The following is a 27,807-nucleotide window of genomic DNA, read 5'->3' as shown; positions in this document are numbered from 1 at the left end:
TTGAGAAATGTTGCATGGATTGTTTTATTAAGCTGAGATTAAAAATAACAGTGCATCTGCTCTGTAACAGATGAGTGAGTCTAAAATATGTACGTCATCTTATGATGAAGTTTGTTGTGTCATGAAAGCAGAATAACAAGCTTTTGTTGCCCTTGGGAAAGACCGCCCATATTGCTGATCCAAATAAAGATCTTTTTATAGGTCTAAGATTTTGTTTATATGAATATAAGGAATGAAATAAAGGACAAGTTCTATTTCACGGGAAGGAATATATTCTTTGTCTTGAAGAAGCATCAGATGTATTTTAATAATCACAAATGACCATATATCAGTTTCTTAACAGACAAACCTAACCTGAATATGTTGGTAGTTACTAACAGGAGTGTAAACATGACAAGAAGCTCTCTAAAGTGAGTTGGCACAATCAATGTATAAAGTATTTCCATTTCTACCAAACACTAAATTAGTAACAGTAGAAGCACACATTTGTGTCTGCACAAGGTTGTGAATGTAAAATAATGTCCTCTGAACTTCTCAGTTAGGTGGCAAGAAGTATATGAGATCTACAAGGTCCTTGACATAATCAAAGATCATATAGGGCCTCCAGAACAGTGGCGATGGACCAGGCCTGTGTTTCACAACTGAATGGACAGTACTGTCCGTTTTCATTGGTCAGCTCAGGTAAACCCTTCCAAGGTGATCTAAAGCAAAGACAACATATAGATAATGAGCTGCTTTATACTGTGCAAATAACTTAAATACTTAATTATTAAACTCAGTCTCCTGTATATTCAAACCATTCCACTGTTCTTCAAGAAATACAATCATTTTTGTTTTTGTGTGAGATCTGTAATACCTTTCTAAATGGGTATAAAGTCGAGACAGAACATTCTTCACCAGGTACACGCTTTCGTTGTACTTCTCTTGGCCCATTTTCTTAGCGAAATAAAGTTTGGCTCTTAAGAAGTATCCAACTGGCCACAGCCATTCCTGAAAACGAATGACGAAATGTACATAGTTTAAAAAACAAAACAAAAGAAATCTTTCACATCTGACACAATTTATAAATATACTTACAGGTCCTTGGTGATAATTGAATCCTTTCGCACAGTTGTAGTTGTCATTATCCAGAGCGTTGTCATAAACGCCACAATACACCAGATCACTGTTAGACAAATACAGACACGCTAACTTCAAAGATAGTACACTCTAAAAAATGCTGGGTTAAAGACAACCTAAGTTGGGTTGAAAATGGACAAATCCAGGGGTTGGCATAAATGTTTGACCCAACCTGCTGGGTGGTTTTATTTAACTCAACTATTGTTTAAAAATTACTGTATTGCTTGCTTAAAATGAACCCAATGTATGTCGGAAATGAACATTTATTAATAAGTTTAATGAACAATAAGTAAACATTTATTAAATTGATTATTAATAAATGTTTACCTTTTGATTATTATTGTTGCCTCTAATAATTATGTGCCTGATTTTTAATTTCCAACCTATTTTGGGTTCATTTTAAGCCAGCCATAAATTTTAATTAAAAGTTGGGTTAAATAAAACCCAATCGTTGCATTTGTCCATTTTCAACCCAACTTGGCTTGTTTTTAACCTAGCTTTTTTAGAGCGTACATGCAAATGACTTCACCGATGCAACACTTATCAGGCCAGTCAGCCAGCCAGAAGAGCGCACTCTTAACATAAGTAGCTGCTTAGGCAATAGGAAGACGGCAGGTGTTGTTTTCTACTCACTCTGGGTCCAGTGTTTTCATTCCCAGAGGACCGAGGAGCTTCTTTTCAACAAGCTCTAAAGCCTTCCAGGCTCTTTGCACTGTAAACAACTCTGGTGCCTGGTGAAACAAAGTAGTGTATAAGAGAACAGCCTCCAAATCCATCTATATATATATATTTTTTTTTTTTTAACAAGCGCTAAGACTCACCACCACCATGGCAATGGTGAAATTAGGCCTGAGCTGGTAGTCACACCAGGGACTTGAGGCCCCATAACTGTCTTTGTAAATGCATTTCTTGTGGACCAGGTCAGGATGTTGCTCATTTGGGTCCGCTGGGTCATCCGACACGTAGAATAACCTTTCAAAATTCTCTTGGATCAGCTGATTCCACTCTTTATATGACACTGACTGTTCTGCTCCTGGACAAACCACATTTTAATGGTCATAATCGATCGTTAAAGTATATGAAAAGTGATTATCCTGCTGTCAGCTGAATATACTGTAAATATATTTTAGTCCATAACAGTGAATTGTGATACAATTGAAGGTGTGGCTTTTCAACAGTGCAGGATAGGAAAGTCTAGACTCAAAAGTGAGTCACCTTATTTTATAATAAATATGACTATCAAGTTTATGTTCTGTCTGTTTCATTATCATGGAGTTCTAGCTTCTAGCCACATGTGTTGCTTTGTTTGATTTTCCTGCCACTCTTTAGTTACCATGGTTATGGATATGATTAGTTCCTTTAGCTCAGCTGTGTATCATTAATTATCCTTGTTTGTACGACTACCTAATATCCTTTCTCAATTCATTGTCTGTTGTTGTTTGTGTTGGACACACTGTTGCGCATGATTTATTATTCTGTGTGGATTACATCATTAAATTAAACTTTGTTTCTGGAACTTTGGACTTTTCTTTATCTTTGGAGCTTTGTAAGTGTGACAATTACTGGCACCTTACTTTGAAATAAAATATTTAATTACTGGCACCTTACTTTGAAATAAAATATTTAATTACTGGCACCTTACTTTGAAATAAAATATTTAATTACTGGCACCTTATTTTGCAATAAAATTGTATACAACCCGAATATAGGTTATAGGTTAGATATAGGTTTCCAGCAGCTGAAGAGTTCATGGTCGTCTTTGACGTATTTTTCATTTAATGTTGCTCTAAAACCTTTATATACCTTTCAGCATTTATAGTGCCTTCCAAAACATGCAAGCTGCCCATACCGTATGCACTTATGCACCCCCATACCATCAGAGATGCTGGCTTTTGAACTTAACGCTGATAACACGCTGGAAGGTCTCCCTCCTCTTTAGCCCGGAGGACACGGCGTCCGTGATTTCCTACAAGAATGTCAAATTTGGACTCGTCTGACCATAGAACATTTTTCCACTTTGAAACAGTCCATTTTAAATGAGCCTTGGCCCACAGGACACGACAGAGCTTCTGGACCATGTTCACATATGTTTTCCTTTTTGCATGATAGAGCTTTAGTTGGCATCTGCAGATGGCACGGCAGATTGTTTTTACCGACAGTGGTTTCTAGAAGTATTCCTGGGCCCATTTAGTAATTTCATTGACACAATCATGCCGATGAGTGATGCAGTGTCGTCTGAGGGCCCAAAGACCACGGGCATCCAATAAAGGTCTTCGGCCTTGGCCCTTACGCACAGAGATTTCTCCAGTTTCTCTGAATCTTTTGATGATGTTATGCACTGTAGATGAGATTTGCAAAGCCTTTGCAATTTGACGTTGAGGAACATTGTTTTTAAAGTATTCCACATTCTTTTTACGCACTCTTTCACAGCTCTGCCCATCTTTACTTCTGAGAGACTCTGCCTCTCCCTGCCTCTCTCTTTTTATAGCCAATCATGTTACAGACCTGATATCAATTAACTTAATTAGTTGCTAGATGTTCTCCCAGCTAAATCTTTTCAAAATTTCTTGCTTTTTCAGCCATTTATTGCCCCTGTGCCAACTTTTGAGACCTGTAGCAGGCATTAAATTTGAAATGAGCTCATTTTGTGCATAAAACTAAAATTTCTCAGTTTAAAAATTTATGTTGTCTATGTTCTATTGTGAATAAAATATTGGCTCATGTGATTTGAAAGTCTTTTAGTTTTCATTTTATTCAAATTTAAAAAACGCCCAACTTTTCCGGAATTCGGGTTGTATATATAAAATAGTAATTTTAATACTGGCACATTATTTTGTAATGAAAATAACAAACATTGACATTTTCATTGAGAATGAGAATGTTATAGGGGACGTACCATCTCTGTGTATTGTGACAGAGGAGTATGGAAAATTTCCACTCTCATTCATCATCATCAGCCAGCGCACCGCTGACTTACTAAGACCTACAATCTCCACTGCAGAGCCATCCCTGCACATAAACACAACACTATCATCCACTTGACATATGGAAGACTGGTTTATCCAGCCTCAAAGCCACTCAGTCCCAGTGTTTCACACTGAAAGCATTCTTTTGCACTAAATATAGTGCAGCATTATTATAGTGGTTTAGCATGTCAGGTATGTTAGCAGGTATCTACAGTACCTGGGTGTGGCTGGAACACCTCTATTATGGGCTTTATTGCTCTCTCCCATTTTATCCATCCACGTCCCACAGTTGAATTTATTTCCACCATAAACAAAGCCTGTCTTGGGATTTACTTTGGCCTCCACGTTAAAGCCTATGTGGCAGGGCAATAGCAAAAGCAAGGTACGGTTAGAGACAGTCATGGAAAAACAGTCCTCTGTGCATTCATTGAAAATGACTCACCTTCATCTCGCATGTTGCGGTCGATCTGAGGACCTGCGTTTCTCTCTCTGAACTCTATTCCCTGCATATGACGCTGCATAGCCTCTTGAATGACCACATATAATGGCTGGTCATAATCCTTATACAAGTCATGAACAAAAATATGAACAGTATTCAGTCAAACTGAAATCATGCCAAAAATTAAAAAAAAAAAAAAAAAAAAAAAAAATATATATATATATATATATATATATATATATAATAATGTTTTAATATTCTTTAAATGTTTAAAGAATATTCTGGTTACACTTTTCAAAAAATTGAATGAAACGAAAAAATTTAAAAATTTTGAAAAAAGAATGAAAAATTTCATTCTTAGACTGGGGCTGTTAAGCTACAAAATAACAAAAAAGCACCATAATAGTATGGTATCATAAAAATTAAATGTTTATTAATTCCAGAGGCTAATATTTTGGATGTTATACGGAAGTTATGTAGATTAGGTAAGATTAGGTATGTTTAAATAAGTTATATAATAGCTTTGTGTGATGAATTTAATTTGTTACTCACTAAAAATCTGGCCCTAGATATCACTGGCGAATTAATGAGCTACTTTCATAGTATTTTTATGGTGTTTTTTTTTCTTTTGTTTTTTTTTTTTAAGTGAAAGCTCCAGTCCACATTCATTGTAACCCACATTTATTCATTGCACCCACAAAAAATATCCCCTTTTGTGTTGCACAGAATAAGGACAATCAGTTAATTATGAGCTAATTAAAGACAAATACTAGCAATATCATTTAAGAAACTGAAAATGAAAATGAAAATTCTGTCATCATTTATACAGGTTTGGAACAACTTGAGTGGAAGTAAATGATGACAGAATTTTCATTCTTGGGTGAACTATCCCTTTAAGAGTCTGAACCAATTTCCCACCACCCCTTACTGAAGCATATAGGGCTTATAAACTTAGTCAGTTTAGTTGCCATATTGAATTTAACCGGGATGAAAACGAGACTGTGAGGGATAGACTTACAGTCTTTACAATTGCACGCATTGCATATTGGTTCATAAATGATGTAACTCAACTTTTAAATCTGTTTTATAGAGTTTTACTGCATTTTTTTCCAAAGATGTTTCATCAGCTGAACAATCGGAATGTTGTTAAACAGTTAAACGTTAGGTGGAACACACTGTAATTCTATCCCTCACAGCCTACATTCCTGTCAAAAAATTAAATATGGCACTATCCTGACTAAGGTCTATTGTACTGTATCAAGTATCTAAGCAGTCAGAGAATGATTCCTATCTTCTTACCACTGTCCCCAGGTGCTGTGCCTCAGAATCATCAGTGGGATACATACGTGACACGGGGCATGTTAGAATATCTGTGCCATTGGGCACAATGTTACAGTAGTCCTGGATACACTGAAGCCACCACCATACTGCATCACGGCAGTTATAACGGGCTGCGACACCCTGACCCAGCAGATTAGGGATCAGACCGTGGCGCATTGTGCCAGCAAAGGCCAAGATGATATTTCTGTTGGGAACACACCAGATTAGAAGATGTTTTCAGAGTGATTAGTATGTATACATTCTAAAATTAGATGCTCACCTGGCCTCCAGGTACCTCCCTGTCAAAAGCATGAGACCGCGCAGCGCTATGAATGTGTCTCGCCCCCAGCAGCGGAAGATTCCAGTGGAGAAATGCGGCAGACCTGCACAGAGGAAAGTTTATTGGGCCAAGAGACAGAGTAGGCACCCCTGTGACATAATTGGCCAAAAATAATATGTATACGGTGCCATAATAATGTATTTATACACTGTATGATGTTTACATTTCAAATCAATTAAAATAATTATTACTGATGTACAGTCACAATTTAACTTTTACATACATTTTTTTATTGTACTCAGTACATTTTAATATGGAAGGGACAATGAAATATTTAACAGAACGTTAACTTAGGTTGAAGCTAAGGTTGTGTGTTTAATTGGTGGACCCATGGCTAAGCTAAAGCTGCTCTTCTTCTCTGGATCCATGATTTTTGGTTAATCAGGAAGTGAGGCTACTTCTCAGACACCATGGTGTTCCTCTGGGCTGTGTACTTTTGTCTGCTGTATTCACTAAAAAAATTAATGTAAACTGTCATACTTGTCATGTTTCTTGACAACAATGATTGGCCTCATTTTCATAATGCATCCCTAGGCCAAAAACAAAACAAAACATTCTTTTCATTCCAAGGTTTTGAAACCTTCTTAAAATCAGACATTGGGTCTCATTCATTAACTGTGTGTACACAAATTTGTGTGTGAAATTTGCGTATGAAAGTTTTCACGAACAGATAATGATTTGCCAGTAACTTCATATTAAAGTGTATTCTAAATTCATAAACAATGCAGGAACAACTGAAACCACACATACAAAAAAAAAAAAAAATCACATACTCTGGGTGGCCTTTAAACTGTGTTAAGTTGAAATTGTATATTTAATTAAATATAATTCAACATATACAGTAAAAGAGTAAGAAAAAGGTGCATTATAGCTGGAACGGCAAGGTTCCTCTGCATAAAAATGCAGATACATGTATGTACAGATAATGAAATGTCTGTAATCTAGGTGTGTACAAAATGTGTTAATTGTGTTTAAACTGGTTTTGAGAATGGCACACTTGGTATTTCTATTTAGATGAGAACATAAATATGGTACTAGATGCATGATATTAAAGGCCCGGCATCTCACTTTTAGACAATATGTAATGGAAACTTCTTGGTCTAAAAAAGGCCATGTTTAAGGAAATTTAAAGCATTGAATAAATATAAATAGTCCAGTCAATCAAATTTAGAGTTGATGAAAATGTGTATAAATCCAACCTGCAGCAAGTGAAACGCAACACTGCTCCACTTGTTTGGTTACACTGTTGAGTCGGACCGGGACATCCTCCAGTTCAGGGGAGAGGGGCGGCAGGGCAGGGACACAACCCACCCCACACATCTGAACTGACCCCAGGGCCAGCTGCTTGACCAGGGTTGACCCGTTCTGAACAAATCTGTAATTTCAATGGAACCCATAACACATATTATTACACACATTATTTACAAAATATTAAACTAATACAGAGAACAAATCAAACCTGGACATTTGGTTGAAAACAGCATCTACAGCTGTGGCATACGCCCCAACAATAATGGCATCAAAATAACACGGCACTAAGTAGCGTGGAATATGCTTGAGGTATGTAAATACAGCGCTGAACCACTTTCCGACCTGTGAAAAATCGACAAAAGTGCAAAAAACATTTTCACAATTTTACATTTTTGTTAATCTGTTCCAAATTGCACACCAAACTTTATTGCTTAAAGGGTTAGTTCACCCAAAAATGAATTACTCACCCTCATGTTGTTCCACACCCGTAAGACCTTCGTTCATCTTCAGAACACAAATTAAGATATTTTTTATGAAATCTGAGAGGTATCTGACTCCTCCATAGACAGCAATTTAACCACCACTTTCAAGGCCCAGAAAGGTACTAAAGACATCGTTAAAATAGCCCACGTGACCGGCTCCTGTGTCAGCATCACACGCATGTGTCATACTGCACACATGAACAGCGTCGGCCAATACTGAGCCAGCGTTCTGACGTAAACCTGGAAGCGCTAAGAGAATGACACAGAAGAGAGGATATTATTGAATAAAGTCTTTATTTTTGCGCACAAAAAGTATTCCCGTCGCTTCATAAAATTAAGGTTGAACCACTGTAGTCACGTCGACTTTTTTAACAATGTCTTTAGTACCTTTCTGGACCTGGAAAGTGGAGGTTAAATTGCTGTCTATGGAGGAGTCAGATACCTCTCGGATTTCATCAAAAATATCTTAATTTGTGTTCCAAAGATGAACGAAGGTGTGGAACAACATGAGGGTGAGTAATTAATGACAGAATTTTCATTTTTGGGTGAACTAACCCTTTCAGTTTTTTTTCAAAACATTACTAAAAAATAGTCCTTTCCTACCTCCCGCAGAGCTCCGCCTTTATTCATCAGGCGAGTGCTCACGTAATTGATCATCCAATCACCTTGCCTGAGATTGTCACAGAACGGATGTCCGAGGTCATTTTTGGGACGAATCTCAGACAACACTGACACAAAACCTGCAAGTAATGAAATCATGTTTATACACAGTCACATGACTACAGTGACCGATCATGTTACTTGGGTATTGTGGTACCTTGTAGGCCTCCATACTTCAGCGGCGTCCAGGATGGTATATTGTAGCAGCCACCGCCATCTTCCTGTTCCTCCGCATCACAGCGGAATAGTAACACGTTCAGCTCGGCCAGAGTCAGTTTGGACATTAAACTGCCACGTAATTTAAAACAACAGGCCTTAGTGAGAGAACTGAGTTGAAAGCAACTGCACTGATTCATATCATTATGTAATAAAATTAACTGTTAAACAGCACAGTTGATATTTCGCTTTCTAAACAAATGAAATGATGAGAATTGAGTTTGATCAAGATAAAGGTAAATATGACTTACAATTCTAGAGCTATTTTCAGGATGCCAGGAACATTGCTGTCAGTCAGACTGCCGGATTTATACAGCCGGTTGAACTGTGAGAGTTGAGTACGCAAGTAGCCGACCATTTTCTGAGAGTTTGGATCGAGACTCACCCTGTGAGATCAGTTACATGTTGAAATGAATTCATTAATATTCATTTTAAGGAAAGGTTCACCTAAAAATGATTGATGCTCATATGGCTTTAAACAACCAAATGCTGTTTTTTTCCCAATGGAACACACAAAAAAATTTATAAAGAGACTTCCATGTTGGCGACGATAGCCTCGTGGGCCAACATGGGGAGTTTGTGTCCCGGCTTGTGGACCTTTCCCGATCCCATTCCCCTCTCCCTCTCCCACCTTGTTTCCTGTCCACTCCTTACTATCAAAAATCAAAAATTGGCAAAAAAACCCATAAATCTTAAATTAAATAAATACAAGCTACAAAAAGGACAAAAGAGCACTATAAAAGCACCGTAAAAGTGGTCTTTATGATTTGTGGTCTAAAATCCAAGTCTTTTTGTGCTTTTTGGAGACTGAAAGATGAAGTGGTATGGAAAAATCTATGGAAGTTTCTCTAAAAATGTGTGTGCTCCATGGAAAAAATAACAGCATTTGTCCTTTTATGCAACCCATGGTCACCATGATTATATTATCATGACATTATATTTTTTGTTGGTTTGTTTGTGGTTAAATTTTTTAATTTTCATTTCCATGGCAAAATATTTATATGAAGATTCTTTAAAAATAATATAAAATGCACACACACACAAAAAAAAGGGATTTGATTACCTGAAAGCAATTACACTACCGGGAGTGAGCTTTTCAAACAAAATCTCCTCAACAAACTCATTGCGGCCATTTGTGGTGGCATCTCCCTGTTTTACAACTTCACTGTCCTTTAACTGAAAACAAAAACATGTGTTATATTCAGGCCTACAACAGTAGGGACAAGCTCTGCACACAAGTACAGTATTAAAGTAACTTTACACATAGAAGCTACTGAACTCCCAGTAGAAAGAGCATGCCAAAAATACCCATAATTCACACAGAACAGGTTCTTTGTCTGTTAGTCTTTTCTCTGCCTGATGACAGCATACAGTGATCCTGACACCCCTCCCCTTCATGTCACAGCACAGCTGCGCCCAGCACTTGTATCATGTTACCTGGACATGTTCACGGATCACTACCGTATAGTTGGGCAAGCCATTAATGCACATCTCGTCTTTCACATATGACTCAGCATTCCTCTCCACTGTGCCTGCCTCTAAAATCACCTCGTCGATTTTACCTGCGTAACAAGATGTCAGATTAGAAAGAACATGTCTAACTGGTTTATAAGGACCACTGATTCACAATAAGTTGTACTTCAGTGACATGTGAAGAGAAAATGAAATGTCAAACTACTTGATGTGGTCTACTGTACACAAAATTAGATGACTTTGATTTCAACAACGTAATTGGAAAGCAAAGAGCACTCAGCAATATAACTGTTCGTGTCTGTACCTGGGATGTACATAGGGGCCAGATGCTCTTTGTATTGGTGTGTTTCTGGGTTTTTAAAGGCTGTTCGAGACACAGTTACAACAGACTGATGTGTGCTGGGGCAATGCCTGGTCACAGCCACGGTGTCTTCATCCAGCTGATCTACGTAAACCTGTGACATGCATAATGAACGCATACAAAGAAACAGACAGCCCTGTGCACATAAGACTGAGAGGTGTAGGTTACAGGTTTAAATACTACAATGAGTCCCACCACTTTACAGCTCAAATAACACAAATTTTAATACATAAAGAATTCATTTACAGGGGCTCAAAAAAGTATTTGGATAATTAAAGATGTCTGAATGTCTTTGGAATAGACAGTGCAATATAGTACACTTTTCAAGTAAAAAATGATCAAAACGATATTTGGATCATTTTTGGATACTCTATAACAAGTGTTAAACAGCAAAAAAGGCTCCGAAAAGTGAAATGTGATGTCTGAAAATCATTTGTTTGCAGACGCAACTCTGTTTGACAGTTTATCTAATTCATAATTTGTGCATTTTTTCAATTATTTATAAATGTTTGCAATTTTCAATATTAATTAACAATTTCTTCAATATGAGGTTTATACACAAAAGGCTGTATTGTCTTACATGTAAAAAAGTATGGAATAAAAAAAATGTGAAAAAATTTTTTTTGTAGAAATGAATTAAAATACAATAAGGGTCTCTTAAAAGCCACTGCAAGTGCTTTAACAAAACCTGAGCTTCACATTTCTGCTTTTAAAATGAACTTCCATTGAATATACATTTATCTCTGTATAAACAACTTTTGGTATGAGGTATGAACTGAAAATATTTAAAAACAGCTTCTTTATTCTCAGTTTAATCCAGAGGAATAAAAGATTCATCTAAGTGACAAATTGGTTAAATCAATAATAACAACTTTTTTTTGTAAGTATCAAAGTCTCCTCTTGCTGTTGGTGGTTGTGATTCATAATAAATTTACTTGACATGTGATATGAGTAAACATTAACCTGGGTGAAGCCCTTCTCTGCCAGTTCTTGGTGGAGTCTGTTGAGGGCCAGCTTTCCTGCCATTATACCAGTCTGGAGGTTCACCTCCCCAACAGAAGAAGGCAGTGCATCAGGATTCCATTTGGGGTACAGGCGCTCTTCCTTTACTACTGAAATCTGAGTAAAAAAAATGCTGGTTGCTTTAGTAGTTTTAGTGCTGGCTGATACTACACCAACACCATTATGTGGGCAAAAAGCATGTGTTTACATATTTACATACATATTTGCAGTGTTGGTAACGAGTATATTACATAATTAGATTACTTTTTTCAAGTAACTAGTAAAGTAATGCATTCCTTTTAAATTTACAACAAAATATCTGAGTTAATGTACGGTAATGCATTTCAAGTAACATGAGTTACGTAATCAGATTACTTTTTTCAAGTACAAGTAAAGTAATGCATTACTTTTAAATTTACAACAAAATATATGTTACTTTTTCAAATAAGTAAGCAGTTACTTTGTCTTCCCATTTATTGACAGACACTTCTCCTGTTCCCATGTTGAGAGAAATCATGAGCAAGTGCAGAGGCGTTGTGTGCGCTGTGTAAACATGACGGTTATTGTAGTTCTAGACTAAATGTTAGCAGGCAATTACTCATCTCACTTGCACAGATTCAGTATTCCTTCAAATGAATAAAAGCAGTGAAATGCAAACTCAGATTAAAGCTGCAAGCAGCGATGAAAGGGCCCTCGCACCCTTGGCCACCACCACCCGTTGGCCTCAGGAAAACAATGAACAATGGGTGACATGCATTGCCAGCAGGTGGCACTATGACTAACTGAATATTAGCATATAGATGTCTTTAGGCCAGGACTCTTATCACACATTTGAAGTTTGGGGCAGATCGGACACTGTATGCCTGAGTTACAACAGGTTCCTCTTTCATGGCGAAACATCAGACTTTGTCAGGCCGCCACGGACACGCCCTCTGGCTAAAACTCAAGATCTTCACAATTTAACGTCGCAAAGGCCTTTAGATTAGACTGACCAAATATGATGTTGATCTGATTAAAGCTCTAGGAGGAGTTAGTTAAAATACAACGACTGGAAATGGCAAAAACTGCACACATTTTGCAGATAAAATTCAAAATATCTCACTTCCTGTTCAGTTTTCAGACTTTGCACCCGGGACTTTTTTGTAGGTACTGGTCTGTTACATGTGTCTACTGAATTTCATACTTGTACGTGAAATGTAGTGAGAAGGGCGCTTAATTGAAATTTTGTAGGTGGCGCTATCGAGCCATTTTGCCACACCCAATTCTGAAACCCATATCAGACATAAATTTTCACCACTTCTGATGCGTGTGCAAAGTTTCATGAGTTTTCGAGCATGTTTAGGCCCTCAAAAATGTGATTAATTTGGGAGAAGAAGAATAATTGACTTAACAATTCCAATAGGGTCCTCACACCATCGGTGCTCGGGCCCTAAATATTGCGCAAACCTGCAATAATTAGATGTTAAATAACACAAATATACTTTATGTATTTAATCTCACTTTATTAACCAATGTCTTTGCTGCTGACTTTCAATGATCCAAATTTGTAACGTAATCCATTACTTTCCGTAAAAAGTTACTAACACAATTAGCTGCGTTTTTATGGAGTAATGCAATATTGTAACATTACTTTTAAAAGTAACTTTCCCCCAACACTACATATTCACAACATATTTTCCTGTTGGCTACAAGGAATCCTAATATAAAGCGTTTATGGCTCAGGTGACTGGCTCAAAAAAGTTTCAATAGCTATGACAGCATCCAGGTTGTGTATTTGCAGTGTTGCATGCAGCATTAGAATTTCTTCCATTTAGATGTATGAACATGCTAACAGATAGCTATCTCCAGGTATATTAGAATTCCCAGGGGAAATTTTGACGAGGAACAAAGGAAAAAAATAATAACAGAAAGGCTTTTGTTTAAGTATGAATACTGACACAGATACTGGGTGAGTGAGAAGAAAAGAAATCATTTGTAAAGGGAGTTTTATAATCAATGTGCTGAAAGAACAAAGGATACTTACATAATTGGGATGGACGCAAACAATATTTTTTATCTGCTTTGTTCAAGTACATAAAAACTTAGAGAAAAAAGAGCAAGTTATGTTAACATGTTTTTTTATGTAACAAAACAAAATCTCAATATACAGCTACTGTTGTTTTTATAAGTTTCTTATGTTCACCAAGGCTGAATTGATTTGATCAAACATACAATAAAAATAGTAATATTGTTAAATATTATTACAACTTTTTCTAGTTGAATATACTTTAAAATGTAATTTATTCCTATGATGGCAAAGCTGAATTTTCAGCACCATTACTCCAGTCTTCAGTGTCACATGATCCTTCAGAAATCATTCTAATATGCTGATTTGGTGCTCAAGAAACATTCCTCATTGTTATCAATATTGAAAACAGTTGTGCTGCTTAATTTTTTTTTTTTTTTGGAATCCTTGATATAATTTATTCAGGATTCTTTGATTAAAGTTCAAAAGAACAGCATTTATTTAAAATAGAAATCTTATAAAACTTTATAAATGTATTTACTGTCACTTTGGATCAATTTAATGTTCTTGCTGAATAAGAGTATTAACTAACATCTTACTAACTCCAAACTTTTCAGCGGCAGTGTTGGTGATAATAGCTGTGTCAAAAAGCAGATAATGCTCCTTCAGGAGAAGTAAGAAATCATCAAAACAAGTCTGAATCTAATGTTTGTGTAACAATCCTGTCTTCTAACATGTTTCCATCTTGTTATAACTTATGTTAAGCACTTCATTCATTAAATATTTACTTTCATCTTAAGCTTCCTTGAATTTGTTTTAGATCAGTGACTTTAGTGCCTGTCTGCAACCAGTTTCCTTAAGAGGTGCCTTTCTACTAAAATACTGTCTGTTTAGTCATTGACAGATTGGACTGCAAGGCCTTTAGGTTTAAGTTTAGGACACAGCCAAAGTCACCGCACACATTTTTACCTGGTGTGGTACGAGCTCATCGTATCCTCTAGTGCTGCCTGTGGCACAGCAAGCCATAGAGACGATAGCAGAGCTGGGTAAAGCATCATACGCCGAACGAACCTACAAGACGAGAATACAGATTTTTCATATTAAAAATGAATATTAAACAGCATAAAATACACAGTAAAACAAGTAATAATTACCTCATGGTTTACAAAATACAAAATGAAAATTACAATACAGGATTTTATTTGTTGCTGACCTGAACGGGACATTCGTTGTCATGGGTAACATCCAGAAACATGGCATGAGCGACAGACGGCACTAAAGGCCTGAGGTTTGGCTGTACGAATGACCCTACAGGCTCCCCTCCGAAACGATACACCAGTCGACCCTCCTCATGGCTGTCCCCGGCACTCATGGCCTCTTATGATGAGAGAACAAACCTTATCAGTAAATGAGACATTTGATAAAAAAGGTCCAACTTTACATGACAGCCCTAGTAAAAAAAGTAATATATTTAAAATACATTTATTTCATATTAAGTAAGTACAGTTCAAATATATTAACATATCACTTGAGACTTACTGATATAACCTTTATTTGGAGTACTACTTGTGCACAATGCACATTTCTTAATATTAAGCCTAAATGTGTTTTAATGTCAATATTGATAAGGATTGTATGAACTTTGAATAATATTAGTCTTTAAATAAAGTGTACCTAAAGTATACTTGCAGTAGTTCCACTTTAGCACAATCAAATATACTTAAATATATCTTTAGTTCGACCTCAGCACTACTTCCGCACAATTAAAGTGCATTAAGTACAAAATTAGTTGTTCCAATTTAGCAGACTTTAAGTATACCAGCTTAGTATACCAAAAGTACAATTGCAGGATATTTTCATAAATAAGTACATAAATATGTAAATGTATTAGTAGTATACTAAGCATGAAATAAATGTATTTCAAATACATTTTAGTATATTTATTTTTCACTAGGGAGGGTTCATGTTGTTGTTGTATAATTTGGGTGTTTTTTCAACTATAGGCACTTTTCATACTCTCACTAGTTTAGTGTACTAACAATATACAACAGTATATACTGTATATACAGTACATCACAGAGGAAATCTATCATTTTTATAGAAGTCATTAACATCTCCGTCACAGCCTCAGTGTTTATTGTTGTCCAAATATCATTCCTCACTTTTAGAATAATTTGACAAAATTATAGCTTTATTGAAAATGTTTTTTAAAAAAAACGTTATTAGTGGTAAAAGTGTTGGTTGTGATGAAAATTACGCCACAAAACTGAAGGACAAAAACTAAGACAAAGATAAAACAAATCAATAAATAAGTGGCTTTTGAAAAGTAGTAAAAATAAATGACAGTTTTAATTTGGCCTTCATCAAAGAAATCTGTTAAAAATTAACCCATGTGACATAAACGTGCCAGTAGTTTAAGAGCCAATCCATATCTATCTAATTTCTCAAATCTAAGGACATTCTGTGTGAAACACAACTCAAACTCTATCAACAACTGTGGTGTTTTAGCTCATTTTGAGGAATGACTGTGTTGGAACGAACTGCATGCATGCCACATCTGCTGTAAATTTGTATTTCACAAGGCATGCTCCTTATTTCACTGCAACTGCATTTCCCAATCTCTTTACGTCTTACCTCGGATAAGGGAGGTAATGCCAAGCCTAGTCATAAAGACATTGTCCAACTCTTCGCTGCCAGTGAAGAGCTCAGCCATCACATACAGATCAGGCCTGTGTTGACGAGCGACAGCTAACATATACTGCAGCCCATCCAGCACACAGCAGCAGGGTTAGAAAGAACAATGATAGACAGACAGATAGACAGATAGACAGATAGATAGATAGATAGATAGATAGATAGATAGATAGAAGTAAACTAAGCAAGACAGACAAGGTGTGAAGTGCATGACAATGAGTAGGAACATGCTCAGGTTACATAAAGCATAAAGGATATAAAGCAGATGCATTAGTAATGAAGTATGGTGTTAATGTAGTATTATTTGTGTGCACATGAAATGCATTAGGTCAAAGTAGGTGATGGAGAGAAAAGGTAAGGTATTAAAGGTAAAGTATTAATGTTTTGAGAAAGAAAAGAAGAGGGAAAAAAACACAAAAAAGCAAATTGAGCATCAACGGCAAACGTGTGTCTCTTGCAGTCTGCAGTACCTCTAACAAGACTGGTTATCCCCAGCCGATTAACAAACAAATTGTCAAGCTGTTCACTTCCTGTAAAGAGTTCAGCTATCACATAAAGATTGGGCCTGACCGCTCTGGCTGCAGCTAACATGGCCTATAGACACAACATACAAGATGCCACATTTAACAGTACACATGAAAAACCTGCAGTACAACCTCAGAAGGAATGAAACTACATATTTTCAACATGAAAAAATCACTTTCTATGATCTAGGAATCTACAATGACACTGCAGAACATTCTGAGTTCCTGTCTGTAGCATATGATGTAATTTGTATAAATATATCATGAAATATGCCTGCAGGTCAAAAATAAAGTGGAAATCTGAGCACGTACCTCAGCCACATGAAGGGGTGTGGAGTGGCAGTTATCCAGACGCACACCAGAGAAATGTTTGGCTGTGATCTCCGTGTACTTCTTCATGTGAGCCCATAAGTACGGACAGTCTTCCGGTTTGTCGCCATAGCGAAGTTTAACGCTGTCATCCCAGCAAACAAGCTCTCTTCTGAGGTAAACATTAGACCCTAACGGACAGATAAATGAGTTAAAAACTGACTACTGACTACCTTGAAAGACCAGAAAGACCATTTTTGCATGGCTTTGCTGGCCTACCAGCTAGACCAGCACCAATCCAACAAAAGCCAGTGGTATTTAGAAACCAACATACACGTATATTTTGACTCACCTGCCTCTGCAAAGTTTTTGAGTGGGTCATCACCCAATACCCATCCATTATGGGCGAGCACATGACATCCTTCATTTGGATTCAGCATCAGCTGGTTTTCCTGCTCCATGGACATGTCCTCAAATGGGAAGGTAAAATATCTAAATCATTAAAACAACAAAACAAGGCCGAACTGTAAATCTGCCATTCTCATCAGCATATTACACAATAAAATGCTAAGCTTACAAGATATCATACAGTTACAATGACCACTTCGGAGGAAAAAATAGTCATTTGGATATATTTGTGGCATTAAAAGGTTTTGTTTGAGGCCTTTAACTAGAAATACATAAGCAGAATTGTATATTTTTGAAGATTTACTTGCTCTTTTACATCATATAAATAACAAAATAAGCTGTGGCTTAAAATTCTGGAAAAGGTTCTCTCAAAGTTATGGACAAATGTTCTTCCAGGAACATTATTAGAATGTTTGTTCAAAGGTATCTGGTCTTTAATAATGTTCTCAAAACATTAGCACAAAAATGTTATTTATACATTGTTTATTCAACATTTTTTTGTTCATCTAATATTTTATAAATGTCACTATTTGTTTCAGAATGTTCAGAGAACATTCGAAAGTAATGTATAGTAAAGATAAAATGGAATGTTGCCTTAAAGGTACACTGTAACTTTTTTTTTTTTGGTTCAAAATGAGCAAAATTATGGGTCAATACAACATTAATCCTTCTTCCAAAACTTTAAGTGTTTATATTTTAGACCTGTCAGGATGGTTTTCGCAGGAAACTGCGTACTCATGTCACTCGGTCATGCACGTCTTGTCGTATCTGTAAATAGATAAAAGTTGCTTTGGCTTCTCTGACACGTGTATGGTGTGGGAGTGGCATAGGTTAGTTGTCACAACGAGCAAGAAAAGTTGACATGGAGCACACTAAATCTCGAAGCTCTGGGGAATCAACCATTTACAGTTTTTCTCAGTCGCTTTGGTGCATTTCTCAGATCACAACTAAAAAGTTACTTATTTCTATTTCTAGACTTATCCACATTATCTAGTCACTTCTGCACATCATAAAAGCAATTTCTCATTCTGATTTAAAATTGAAAATGCTTTGGTACGTTCATGCATTTGATTATGTACAAGTGTCTTTTGTTTCTTACATTATCACTTGGCAAGCATATACAGTATAGACAGAGCACAACATATACAGAGCATATATATAATTTATATATGCCATACAGATAAAGTGCAGTCTTGTGCATTTTCAATTATTGTCATCAAAATTGTAGACATAGTTTACATATATCAAAATATTGACTGTTATATTTGACAACATGACTAAGCATTTTGAACATCCTGTATGTGAACAATGACACAAGGACTTGTCATTCTGATGGCACTGATATGTTTATTGATAAATACTTACTTTTGAGAGATGAACAGGATTTTGAGCAAGTTACACGCTTTCGCAGGTAATACATTGTGTGGTGATGTTTAATTGTTTCTAGAAATGCAGTTACTGGTTTGCAAACCTTAAGGACGATTCAATGTATCAAAGCGACTGTGAAAAACTGTAAAAATAAATAAATAAATAAATAAAAAAGGGGGAATGCGTCAGAGCCTGTAATAAAGTGAAAATCAACATTGGCTTGGCTTTTCAAGAGAAATAGTCACATGGACTATTTTAACAATGTTTTTACTACTTTTCTGGACCTTGAATGTGGTTGAATTTTGTTTAGCATTCTATTGAGAATAAAAAAACTCTTGGATTTCATCAAAAATATCTAAATTTGTGTTCCGAAGATGAACGAAGGTCTTACGGGTTTGGAACGACATGAGGCTGAGTAATTAATGACAGAAATTTCATTTTTGGGTGAACTATCCGTTTAATAGGAACATTAGCAAAACATTCTTTTTGAACATATTTTTGTTAGTTGTGTTTATGTCTGTCAGATTATCCCTTCCTTTCTAAGTGGGCAGTTCTTGTCCAGAATAAGTTATTAACTTATTACATAATATTTACCTAGTCACCAAAGGGTTTGTCCGGGTGACAGGTCCAAGTTGAGGACCGTGGGTGGCAAGTCTTTCATAACAAACTGTTCCCACTATGCAGTTTATAGCCTGAATGGAAGTAATGACGTAAATGAATCAGACAGACATCAAATCTAAACAGTAAGATCATGTGAATCACACCCACATGTGAGGCTTACAGAAACCAACCTTCTCATGATGACAATGCATTTCCTTATAGCATTCCACATTCAGTTCCTCAAGACTCTTTTTAAACCAATCACAGCACTCTTGGATGGATTTGGGACCGTTACTGTTGTTTTGATATGTACAAGGAAAATCATATTTTTTTGTTCACACAGTGCAGTACACTGGCATAACAAGAAAAAATATAAAATATATCTAAAAAAAAAAAAATAAAAATAAAAAAATAATAATTTTAATGTAAAAATGGATGAAAATTATTTAAGGAAATATATATATATACATATATATATATATATATATATACATATACATATACAGTAGTCAACATTCGAAGTGGATCAAAAAAATTAAAAGTTGTCTTAAGAAGAAGGTTTTACTTTGATGAAAGGTTTTGATCCACTTCAAATGTTGACTACTGTATATATATTTATATATATAAAGTGATGTAGGGATGTAGAGAGCATTAGAATATTATTACTTTATTTTATTGAGATTATACAATTATATAAAAAAGGTCAGGATAACCAAGATAAGTATAATTGCAATAAAATTATATTGGTTACCCTGACCTTTTCATCTGAGATAATAAAAAAATCTTTGATTACAGAAAACAATTCTCTATCCAAAAAAACATTAATCATTAAACAGAACCTGCACGTGAAGTGAACTCACGTGTGTCTGCCAAACATCTCCAGGGCCAGTTGCATGTCTACAGTGTTGCTGAGGCGTCTGTACTGTGAATCCTGGATGACTTTTAATTTCGGCTTTCCCTCCAGCTCAGGGCCCAGAGGTTTGTTACCTACAGATGCCAAATACACTCAACTTACCTCTGACCCTACAAAATACAAGTGACAAAGCCTCCAAGAACATGCCAGCAGACTTCAAACACTCACCAGCCTGAAGAACCTTCCTAAACTGCTCCACGGCTTTCTCAACGTTCACCTGCAGAAACTCCCATAGTTTCAGCTGGGTGAAAACTTCCATCCACAGAAGTCCTCGAAGGATCTGAAACATAAAGCCAAACACCATCACTTGTTGGCCTGTCACCACAAACTTTAAAGGATTTTTGGAATATTAAAAAGCTGTGACAGCCTTTAGACTCACAGTAATGCGTTTCTCATTCCCAATAAGAGGTGGAAGGCCGCTATCGGTGTATTTTCCATCAGCCACGGCACAGCTGAAATGCCACAGGGCTCTATCCAGCAGCCAGGCCGGCTTCAGATGAGGAGAGTTTACCAGGTTATAGCCACACTCTGGATGGACTCGAATCCACTTACTGTTGGCAGCTAACCAAAGGAATAATCATAGAATCATAGTCTTATAAATAAATATACATATATATTTTTCAAAAAAATCTGTTTTTTCTAAGATATAGACAGAAGATATGCTTTAAACTGCATGATAGACCGTGTTTCATCACCTTCGGCTTATTTTACTTCAGTCTATAGGAGTGATTTCCTTTCAAAAACCAAACATATGAAAGTACAATCTGCTGTTCCTGTTAGAATAAGATTATATTACACAAGCTGGGTCAAAAGTGTGCGGAAAATGAAAATGTGACATGCAAACATAATTAATCGGTTGGAAAGTAAATTGAGATTATGTGAGTTCCTGATAAGGATTGATATGTTTGCACATAATAAATGGCAAGTAAAATCAATTTCAAAATGCTCATTAAGTGTGATAAACTTCAGTCTAGTGTCTAAAGAGCTGCTCTGATTCCACATTTACGCTGTTACGGCCGTTCTGCTTCTCAGCAATGACAGCTGTGTTCAAAGGTTCGAAGAGCAGGAAACAGTTCCTGTGGCACTTGAAAAATGCCTATTTGGAACCTATTTGGAACAATTGATCTACGATTTACTGAATAAGCCTCATATTTATGCACATTTATATTTTTGGAGGATACAGCCATTTTCTATTTTTACCGCCATCACTAATCAATATGCTTGGGAAAAAAATAAGACAAATCAAATTACTTGTTTGGAAAATTGCTAAATTTGTCAATTTTGCATGCTGGGAGACTCAAACTGTTTTGTTTTGTTTTTCAGCTAAAAAGTGTGAGATGCAAGTTTATGTAGTTTTAACTCATGTTTATTGAAAAAGTTACTTTAATTGCTGCATTTTTTTTTTATCTGTATCTGACTGTGAGTCTCTGAGGGTTAATTGAGGTGTTTGTACTCAGTACATGCCAATGCCTCATAGTTAAAAAATGTTAAACACACCAAAACAAAAAATCGAAAGGAAAAGTGCTTGATTGTAAAATTCTGTAGAAAAACACCCTGTAGAGCTACTTTTACACTCTGCTGGATCACTTTTACAGACTAACAAAAACAAAGCTGGTTGGCAAGAAACAGTACTCAGTTTGACACCCTGTTAACCTATATGGTGTTCATAAGGGCAGACATGAAAATTTGTTCCCATTACACACATGCAGCAGAGGGCAACATGAAACATTAGAATGTCACAAAGAACGAGGCAGCCAACATTAATCTTCCTACAGTGTGACTGAAAGGTCAAAAATCTCAACCATTGTGCCACAGATGTGACCAGCTTTCATCTACTCTCTGATCGCTGCAATTGATATATAAATAGCCTAACCACTTGTTAATATTCTGCTGAGGTGACATTGCCATTCCAATGAGATAAATAGCCAAAGATGCAGTACTGGAGGTTTCTCCAAACATTATATATGTGCTAAAGATGCAGCAGAAAGTACCTGTGTGGTTGTACACCACATCTGTGATGCAAATCATGTTCCACTCTTTCTTGAGTTTCTCCGTCAGGTTGCCCACATCCGTCCAGGTGTAGTTCTTTCCAGGTGGGGAGAAATCGGGGTTCAGCTCTAGCTGATCAGCTATGGAGTAGCATGACCGTGATAAGCCTAGTTTCTGCAGAGGCGTGAAGTGGATCATATTGTAACCTGAACATTAAAAAAAAAAGTACAAATTTTTAATTGCTGTTTCAGATGAATAGTGCTTTTTGGACCTTACATGGCTAAACTTGGCCCAAAAAAAAGGCTTGTTAGTTGTTCACAGTGCAAAAGTGCCATGGTGTTGCTATATGATTGCTAGGGTGTTTTGGCTGGTTGCTAGGGTGTTGCTATGGTGTTCAGGGTGGTTGATAGATGGTTACTTACAGGAAAAAAAAGGTCTACCCATAAGATCTCTATTAGATTCTAGACTCTAGATATGGCTTTGGTCACACAATGTAAGTCTATGGAATTTTTTCACCCGTTTTATCATCTTAATTTATATTTTTATTATTCATTATTATTGTCTTTTTTTTACCATTTTATTTAAGTGGAAAATGTAGCATAGAAAAGAAGAAAACACATTTCGCCAACAGTTTAATACTACGGGTTAATGGTTTTTTCGGCAATAGCTTGTTTTAACCTATACCACTAAATATAAAAAAACTGAGCTTGTTTGTGGGTGAAAAGAGAAATAATATCAGATTCATTCTTAATCATTTGCTTGTCCAGAATGCTTGTCCAGAATGTCCACAAAAACATCTCACAAACATGCACATATAGCGAGCATGCTAATATTTTTTATTATTCTGCTAAAATGCAATAACTCACAGATTGTTCCAATCAGTGGGGAACATATTTATCTATATGAGAGGGCATCAAACTGACTTTTGCTGGAGTCACAAGTACTACTGCAATACCAAACTTCAAGATGCAATACCAAACTTCAAGAGTTTAAACAGACACTGATAAATGATTCATACCAGTTTCCTTGGCCACTCTTAGTCTGTCTAGCCATTCATCCAGAGGGCCCAGACATTTTGCCAGGTAAGTCTGAACTGTGATGCAATCCAGAGGCAGGATCTTCCTCTCATGGCCAATGCGCAACACTGGATCCACCACAATGTAGCCACCTTCGGTTCTTTCCTCATTCCTGCATAAACAATGTTCGAGTATTGTGTATATTGTGTAACGTTTTATTTAAACAGCAATTAGAAACTGCCAAAATTATAAGTAAAAACAATAGTACAACTCACTCACCCACACCCAAAGTAATACTGATAAGACCCTGCTATCTCCAGGTCCAGTTTGCAGTACTTGTCTGAGTCATCCTCTCTGCCACTGGGGTTCACCCACTCCAGCTGACGGAAGCTGGATCCAACGAACTTCTTGCCCGGTGCTGGGTAGTCAGTGTGGACATGCACACTCTTGCCCTGCAGGGTCGGACCCAGGCGGAACTGAAGCTCAAAGCCTAAGTGAATTTAAATGTGAGTCACATGAGAAAACAGCAGGAAGAGTTGCACATCCAGCACATCCTCTGTTATAGTCTGAAAACTTCCTTTAAAGGGTTAGTTCACCCGAAAATGAAAATAATGTCATTTATTGTCATTTACATTGTTTCGAATCAGTGGTTCGGAAATCACGTGACTTTGGCGCTCCGAACCAGTAGCTTCGAATCAGCCCATCACTAGATATTGTTGAAAAGTCATTATTTTGGGGGTTTTTGGCACACAAAAAGTATTTTCGTCGCTTTATAATATTTAATATTTTATAATTTTTAATATTAAGTAGAACCACATACCTTTCTGGATCTTGAGAGGTTCACTGACATTTCTGGCAATAGAGGCTTCACTGAGCCATCGGATTTCATCAAAAATATCTTAATTTGTGTTCCGAAGATGAACGAAGGTCTTACGGGTGTGGAACGACATGAGAGTGAGTAATTAATGACATAATTTTCATTTTTGGGTGAACTAACCCTTTAATAGTGCATTTATCAATCAAAATCCTTGCATCATAAATGATTGTGTTCAGAGCAATGAAACTTAATAAACTAGCTGAGTTTTACAAAACTTCTCAGATATTGTGTCATTTATGTTTTAGAACAAAACATGAAAATCTCTCCAAGAAGAATTCAAGAAGATATGTTTTTACTCATAAATCTCTGACTTAATTCTCTTTGAAGCCACTGGTTATAAAAATCATAAACTGTTTTGGTGTACAATTTGATAAATTTAGGTGTTGCATGGTATTTTAATGCATATTTAGAGACATACAGTCCAGAAAGCCTTCCTGTTCTCCATAATGCCAAAGGGCGAAAATGTGCGTGTTTATCATTATGTTAAAATTTCATTAGCCTATATAAAAAATATATTTAAAAATATATATATATTTTAGATAATTTATCTACATTAACTGAATGTGCTCTGTTGTGTGTATAACAATAAAAAACAAAACTAACCACTGGTTTATGCAGCAGTATATAAACAATAAAAGATACAAAAAAAAAAAAAAGGGTCTTATATTTATGTACATTTTTATTTTAGGGTGATATTGGCATTTTTGTCTATCACTAAACAGCACGCTTGAAAAATCTAAGAAAAGAACAGGTCAGATTCTTCTATTGGAAGATTGCTAAATTTGATCTGAAACAGCCTGTTTTAACCCATTTTTATTGAAAAAGGTGATATTATTTAAATGTTTTAAAAAGACCCACTGTAGAACATTTATGTTGTAGATATTATATTACTCATAAAAAAGATATTTAAGCTATTTTACAAACCTATAAGAAATTCCAGAGGGAAGCCATGGCTCAAAAATGATAACACTAAAAAGAGTTTCAGGTTTATGGTTGCATAATAGTACTGTTTCGCAGTACGTGTAGTATATAGTAAGCAGTATGATTCTATTAGTAGTATTCTATTCTGTAATTAGCGATCATCTGACCTTTGCATACTATAGTAAACTATATTTATATTATCTACACTGCAACACCTATGAGCACCACAGCGAACGGGACAGAACACCAGCACATTCTTCTGCTATATATAGCGGACAGCTTTTTGAATGTGATATTTGGTGCTCATGCACCACGAGTAACACGTAAATCTATCCAAAGCTCTGCAGGGGTCCAAAGTCTTGAGTTGTAGAGAGTGATTAAATAAGAGAGATAAAAGGGGTAGAAAAATTTATGCATTAACAACATCATTAAAAAATGATAAATTATACCATAAATCTATAAAAGAATAATATAAAATAAACATCATGATAGCACAGCTGATGATGACGTAAATGAAAATATTTGCATTCACAATGCAAAATTTATGAGAAGAAGACCTACCTTGCTCCAAGCGAAATAGAGTGCGCTCCAGTCTCTCCATGTCATTCAGGAGAAGCACACGGGTCTGTTTGCCACGGAACATGTTGGCGTTGCTTTTTTAGGATGCCCTTTAAACACAGGAGAGGTTACCCCTGGATTTCCAACAGTGTGGCCTATCATACGATAACAACGAACAACACGTGAACAATCTGTTGCAATTGATATAGGCAAGTGGGGGATTTGCGCATGTTTGACAGTTTCTCAACAATCTTTGAATAAAAAATCTGACCTACTGACCTAACCTGAAGCAACAGCATATGGATACAATGATGACAGACAGACAGATAGATAGATAGATAGATAGATAGATAGATAGATAGATAGATAGATAGATAGAGTTATTTAGATGGATAGATAGATAGATAGATAGATAGATAGATAGATAGATAGATAGATAGATAGAAATGTAGATATATAGTTATTTAGATAGATAGATAGATAGAGTTATTTAGATAGATAGATAGATAGAAATGTAGATATATAGTTATTTAGATAGATAGATAGAAATGTAGATATATAGTTATTTAGATAGATAGATATAGTTATTTAGATAGATAGATAGATAGATAGATAGTTATTTAGATAGATAGATAGATAGATAGATAGATAGAAATGTAGATATATAGTTATTTAGATTGATAGATAGATAGATAGATAGATAGATAGTTATTTAGAAAGAAAGAAAGAAAGAAAGAAAGAAGGTAGATATATAGTTATTTAGATAGATAGATAGATAGATAGATAGATAGATAGATAGATAGATAGATAGAAATGTAGATATATAGATATTTAGATAGATAGATAGATAGATAGAAATGTAGATAGATAGATAGATAGATAGATAGAAATGTAGATATATAGTTATTTAGATAGATAGATAGATAGATAGATAGATAAATAGAAATGTAGATAGATAGATATAGATAGATAGAAATGTAGATAGATAGAAATGTAGATATATAGTTATTTAGATAGATAGATAGATAGATAGATAGTAGATAGATAGATAGATAGATAGAAATGTAGATATATAGTTATTTAGATAGATAGATAGATAGATAGATAGAAATGTAGATGTATAGATATTTAGATAGATAGATAGAAATGTAGATAGATAGATAGATAGATAGAAATGTAGATATATAGTTATTTAGATAGATAGATAGATAGATAGATAGATAAATAGAAATGTAGATAGATATAGATAGATAGAAATGTAGATATATAGAAATGTAGATATATAGTTATTTAGATAGATAGATAGATAGATAGATAGAACTGCAAATATATACAGTGCTTTTTTTCATTTTTCATAAATACAGACATGCATAGTATACGGAAAAAATTATAAAAAATTGTTGATCACTCTATTGCACACAAATTTGTAAACGGTTCAAAGGTAAATTGCAGGCACTGTTACAACACTTCATAAACATTAGCTAATAATGTATTTTCATGTAAGATTATCATGCTCAGACATTAAAACAACCAAACAATTTTACTTATATTAACACATGAGACCTCTTATTTTTCCAAATGATGGTACATAGCATGCATTTCATAAAATGTTAAATGTTAAAAAGAGGTGCCATACTTTAAATTAACTAATAAAAGTTTAATTACCAGCAACATCCGACAGACACCTCACCGGAGTGTCACTCGATGTTGGTCCTAGAGTAGACCTTGTGCGTCTAATAAGGTCATGCATCTGAGGTGACATGACCTTTCAGTGACCCTAAATATAGCCAGCACCTTTAGAGTTACATCTCACTGGTTACATCAAGCAAAGCCTGTGAAAAACATGCGTTGTCCATGCAGCACGTAGGTGCGCTATAATTTTGTAACCAAACTGATGTAATTCCTCCAAAAAATAATAATAATAGTATTATTATTTTTTATTAAGAATGTATATTTTATAGTGAATTATTTTAATTTAAGCAATATCACACTAACA

General features: G+C 35.6%; 1 protein-coding gene across 5 annotated transcripts; it reads right to left on the bottom strand.

Annotated features, from left to right (window-relative positions):
- LOC127505832 (glycogen debranching enzyme-like) lies at positions 1–27,549 on the bottom strand. Of its 5 annotated transcripts, none has more exons than XM_051881702.1 (34): positions 27,477–27,549; positions 25,815–25,966; positions 23,735–23,945; positions 23,458–23,627; positions 22,442–22,645; positions 20,830–21,011; positions 20,619–20,730; positions 20,398–20,524; positions 19,729–19,831; positions 19,532–19,629; positions 17,514–17,653; positions 17,165–17,352; positions 16,799–16,922; positions 14,848–15,011; positions 14,604–14,705; positions 11,591–11,746; positions 10,571–10,721; positions 10,231–10,355; positions 9,857–9,969; positions 9,045–9,179; positions 8,735–8,865; positions 8,521–8,657; positions 7,644–7,777; positions 7,384–7,559; positions 6,125–6,227; positions 5,824–6,049; positions 4,528–4,645; positions 4,303–4,438; positions 4,016–4,128; positions 1,941–2,152; positions 1,753–1,850; positions 1,078–1,165; positions 857–990; positions 1–701 (listed from the first exon to the last, which is right to left on the bottom strand). In XM_051881702.1, the coding sequence occupies exons 2-34, from the start codon at positions 25,894–25,896 to the stop codon at positions 584–586; spliced, it is 4,611 nt and encodes a 1,536-aa protein (XP_051737662.1). In that variant the 5' UTR covers positions 25,897–25,966; positions 27,477–27,549; the 3' UTR covers positions 1–583. The 5 variants fall into 5 exon arrangements, with proteins under 5 accessions (XP_051737662.1, XP_051737658.1, XP_051737661.1 ...); XM_051881698.1 differs by having other exon boundaries at positions 1,941–2,162; positions 4,017–4,128; XM_051881701.1 differs by lacking the exon at positions 16,799–16,922 and adding an exon at positions 16,269–16,392.
- Positions 27,550–27,807: the final 258 nt, after the last annotated feature.

Source organism: Ctenopharyngodon idella, chromosome 23 (assembly GCF_019924925.1).
Source record: "Ctenopharyngodon idella isolate HZGC_01 chromosome 23, HZGC01, whole genome shotgun sequence".
NCBI classification, from domain to species: domain Eukaryota; kingdom Metazoa; phylum Chordata; class Actinopteri; order Cypriniformes; family Xenocyprididae; genus Ctenopharyngodon; species Ctenopharyngodon idella.
Note: the sequence above shows the minus strand (reverse complement) of the source record. Positions and strands in the feature narration are given on the sequence as shown.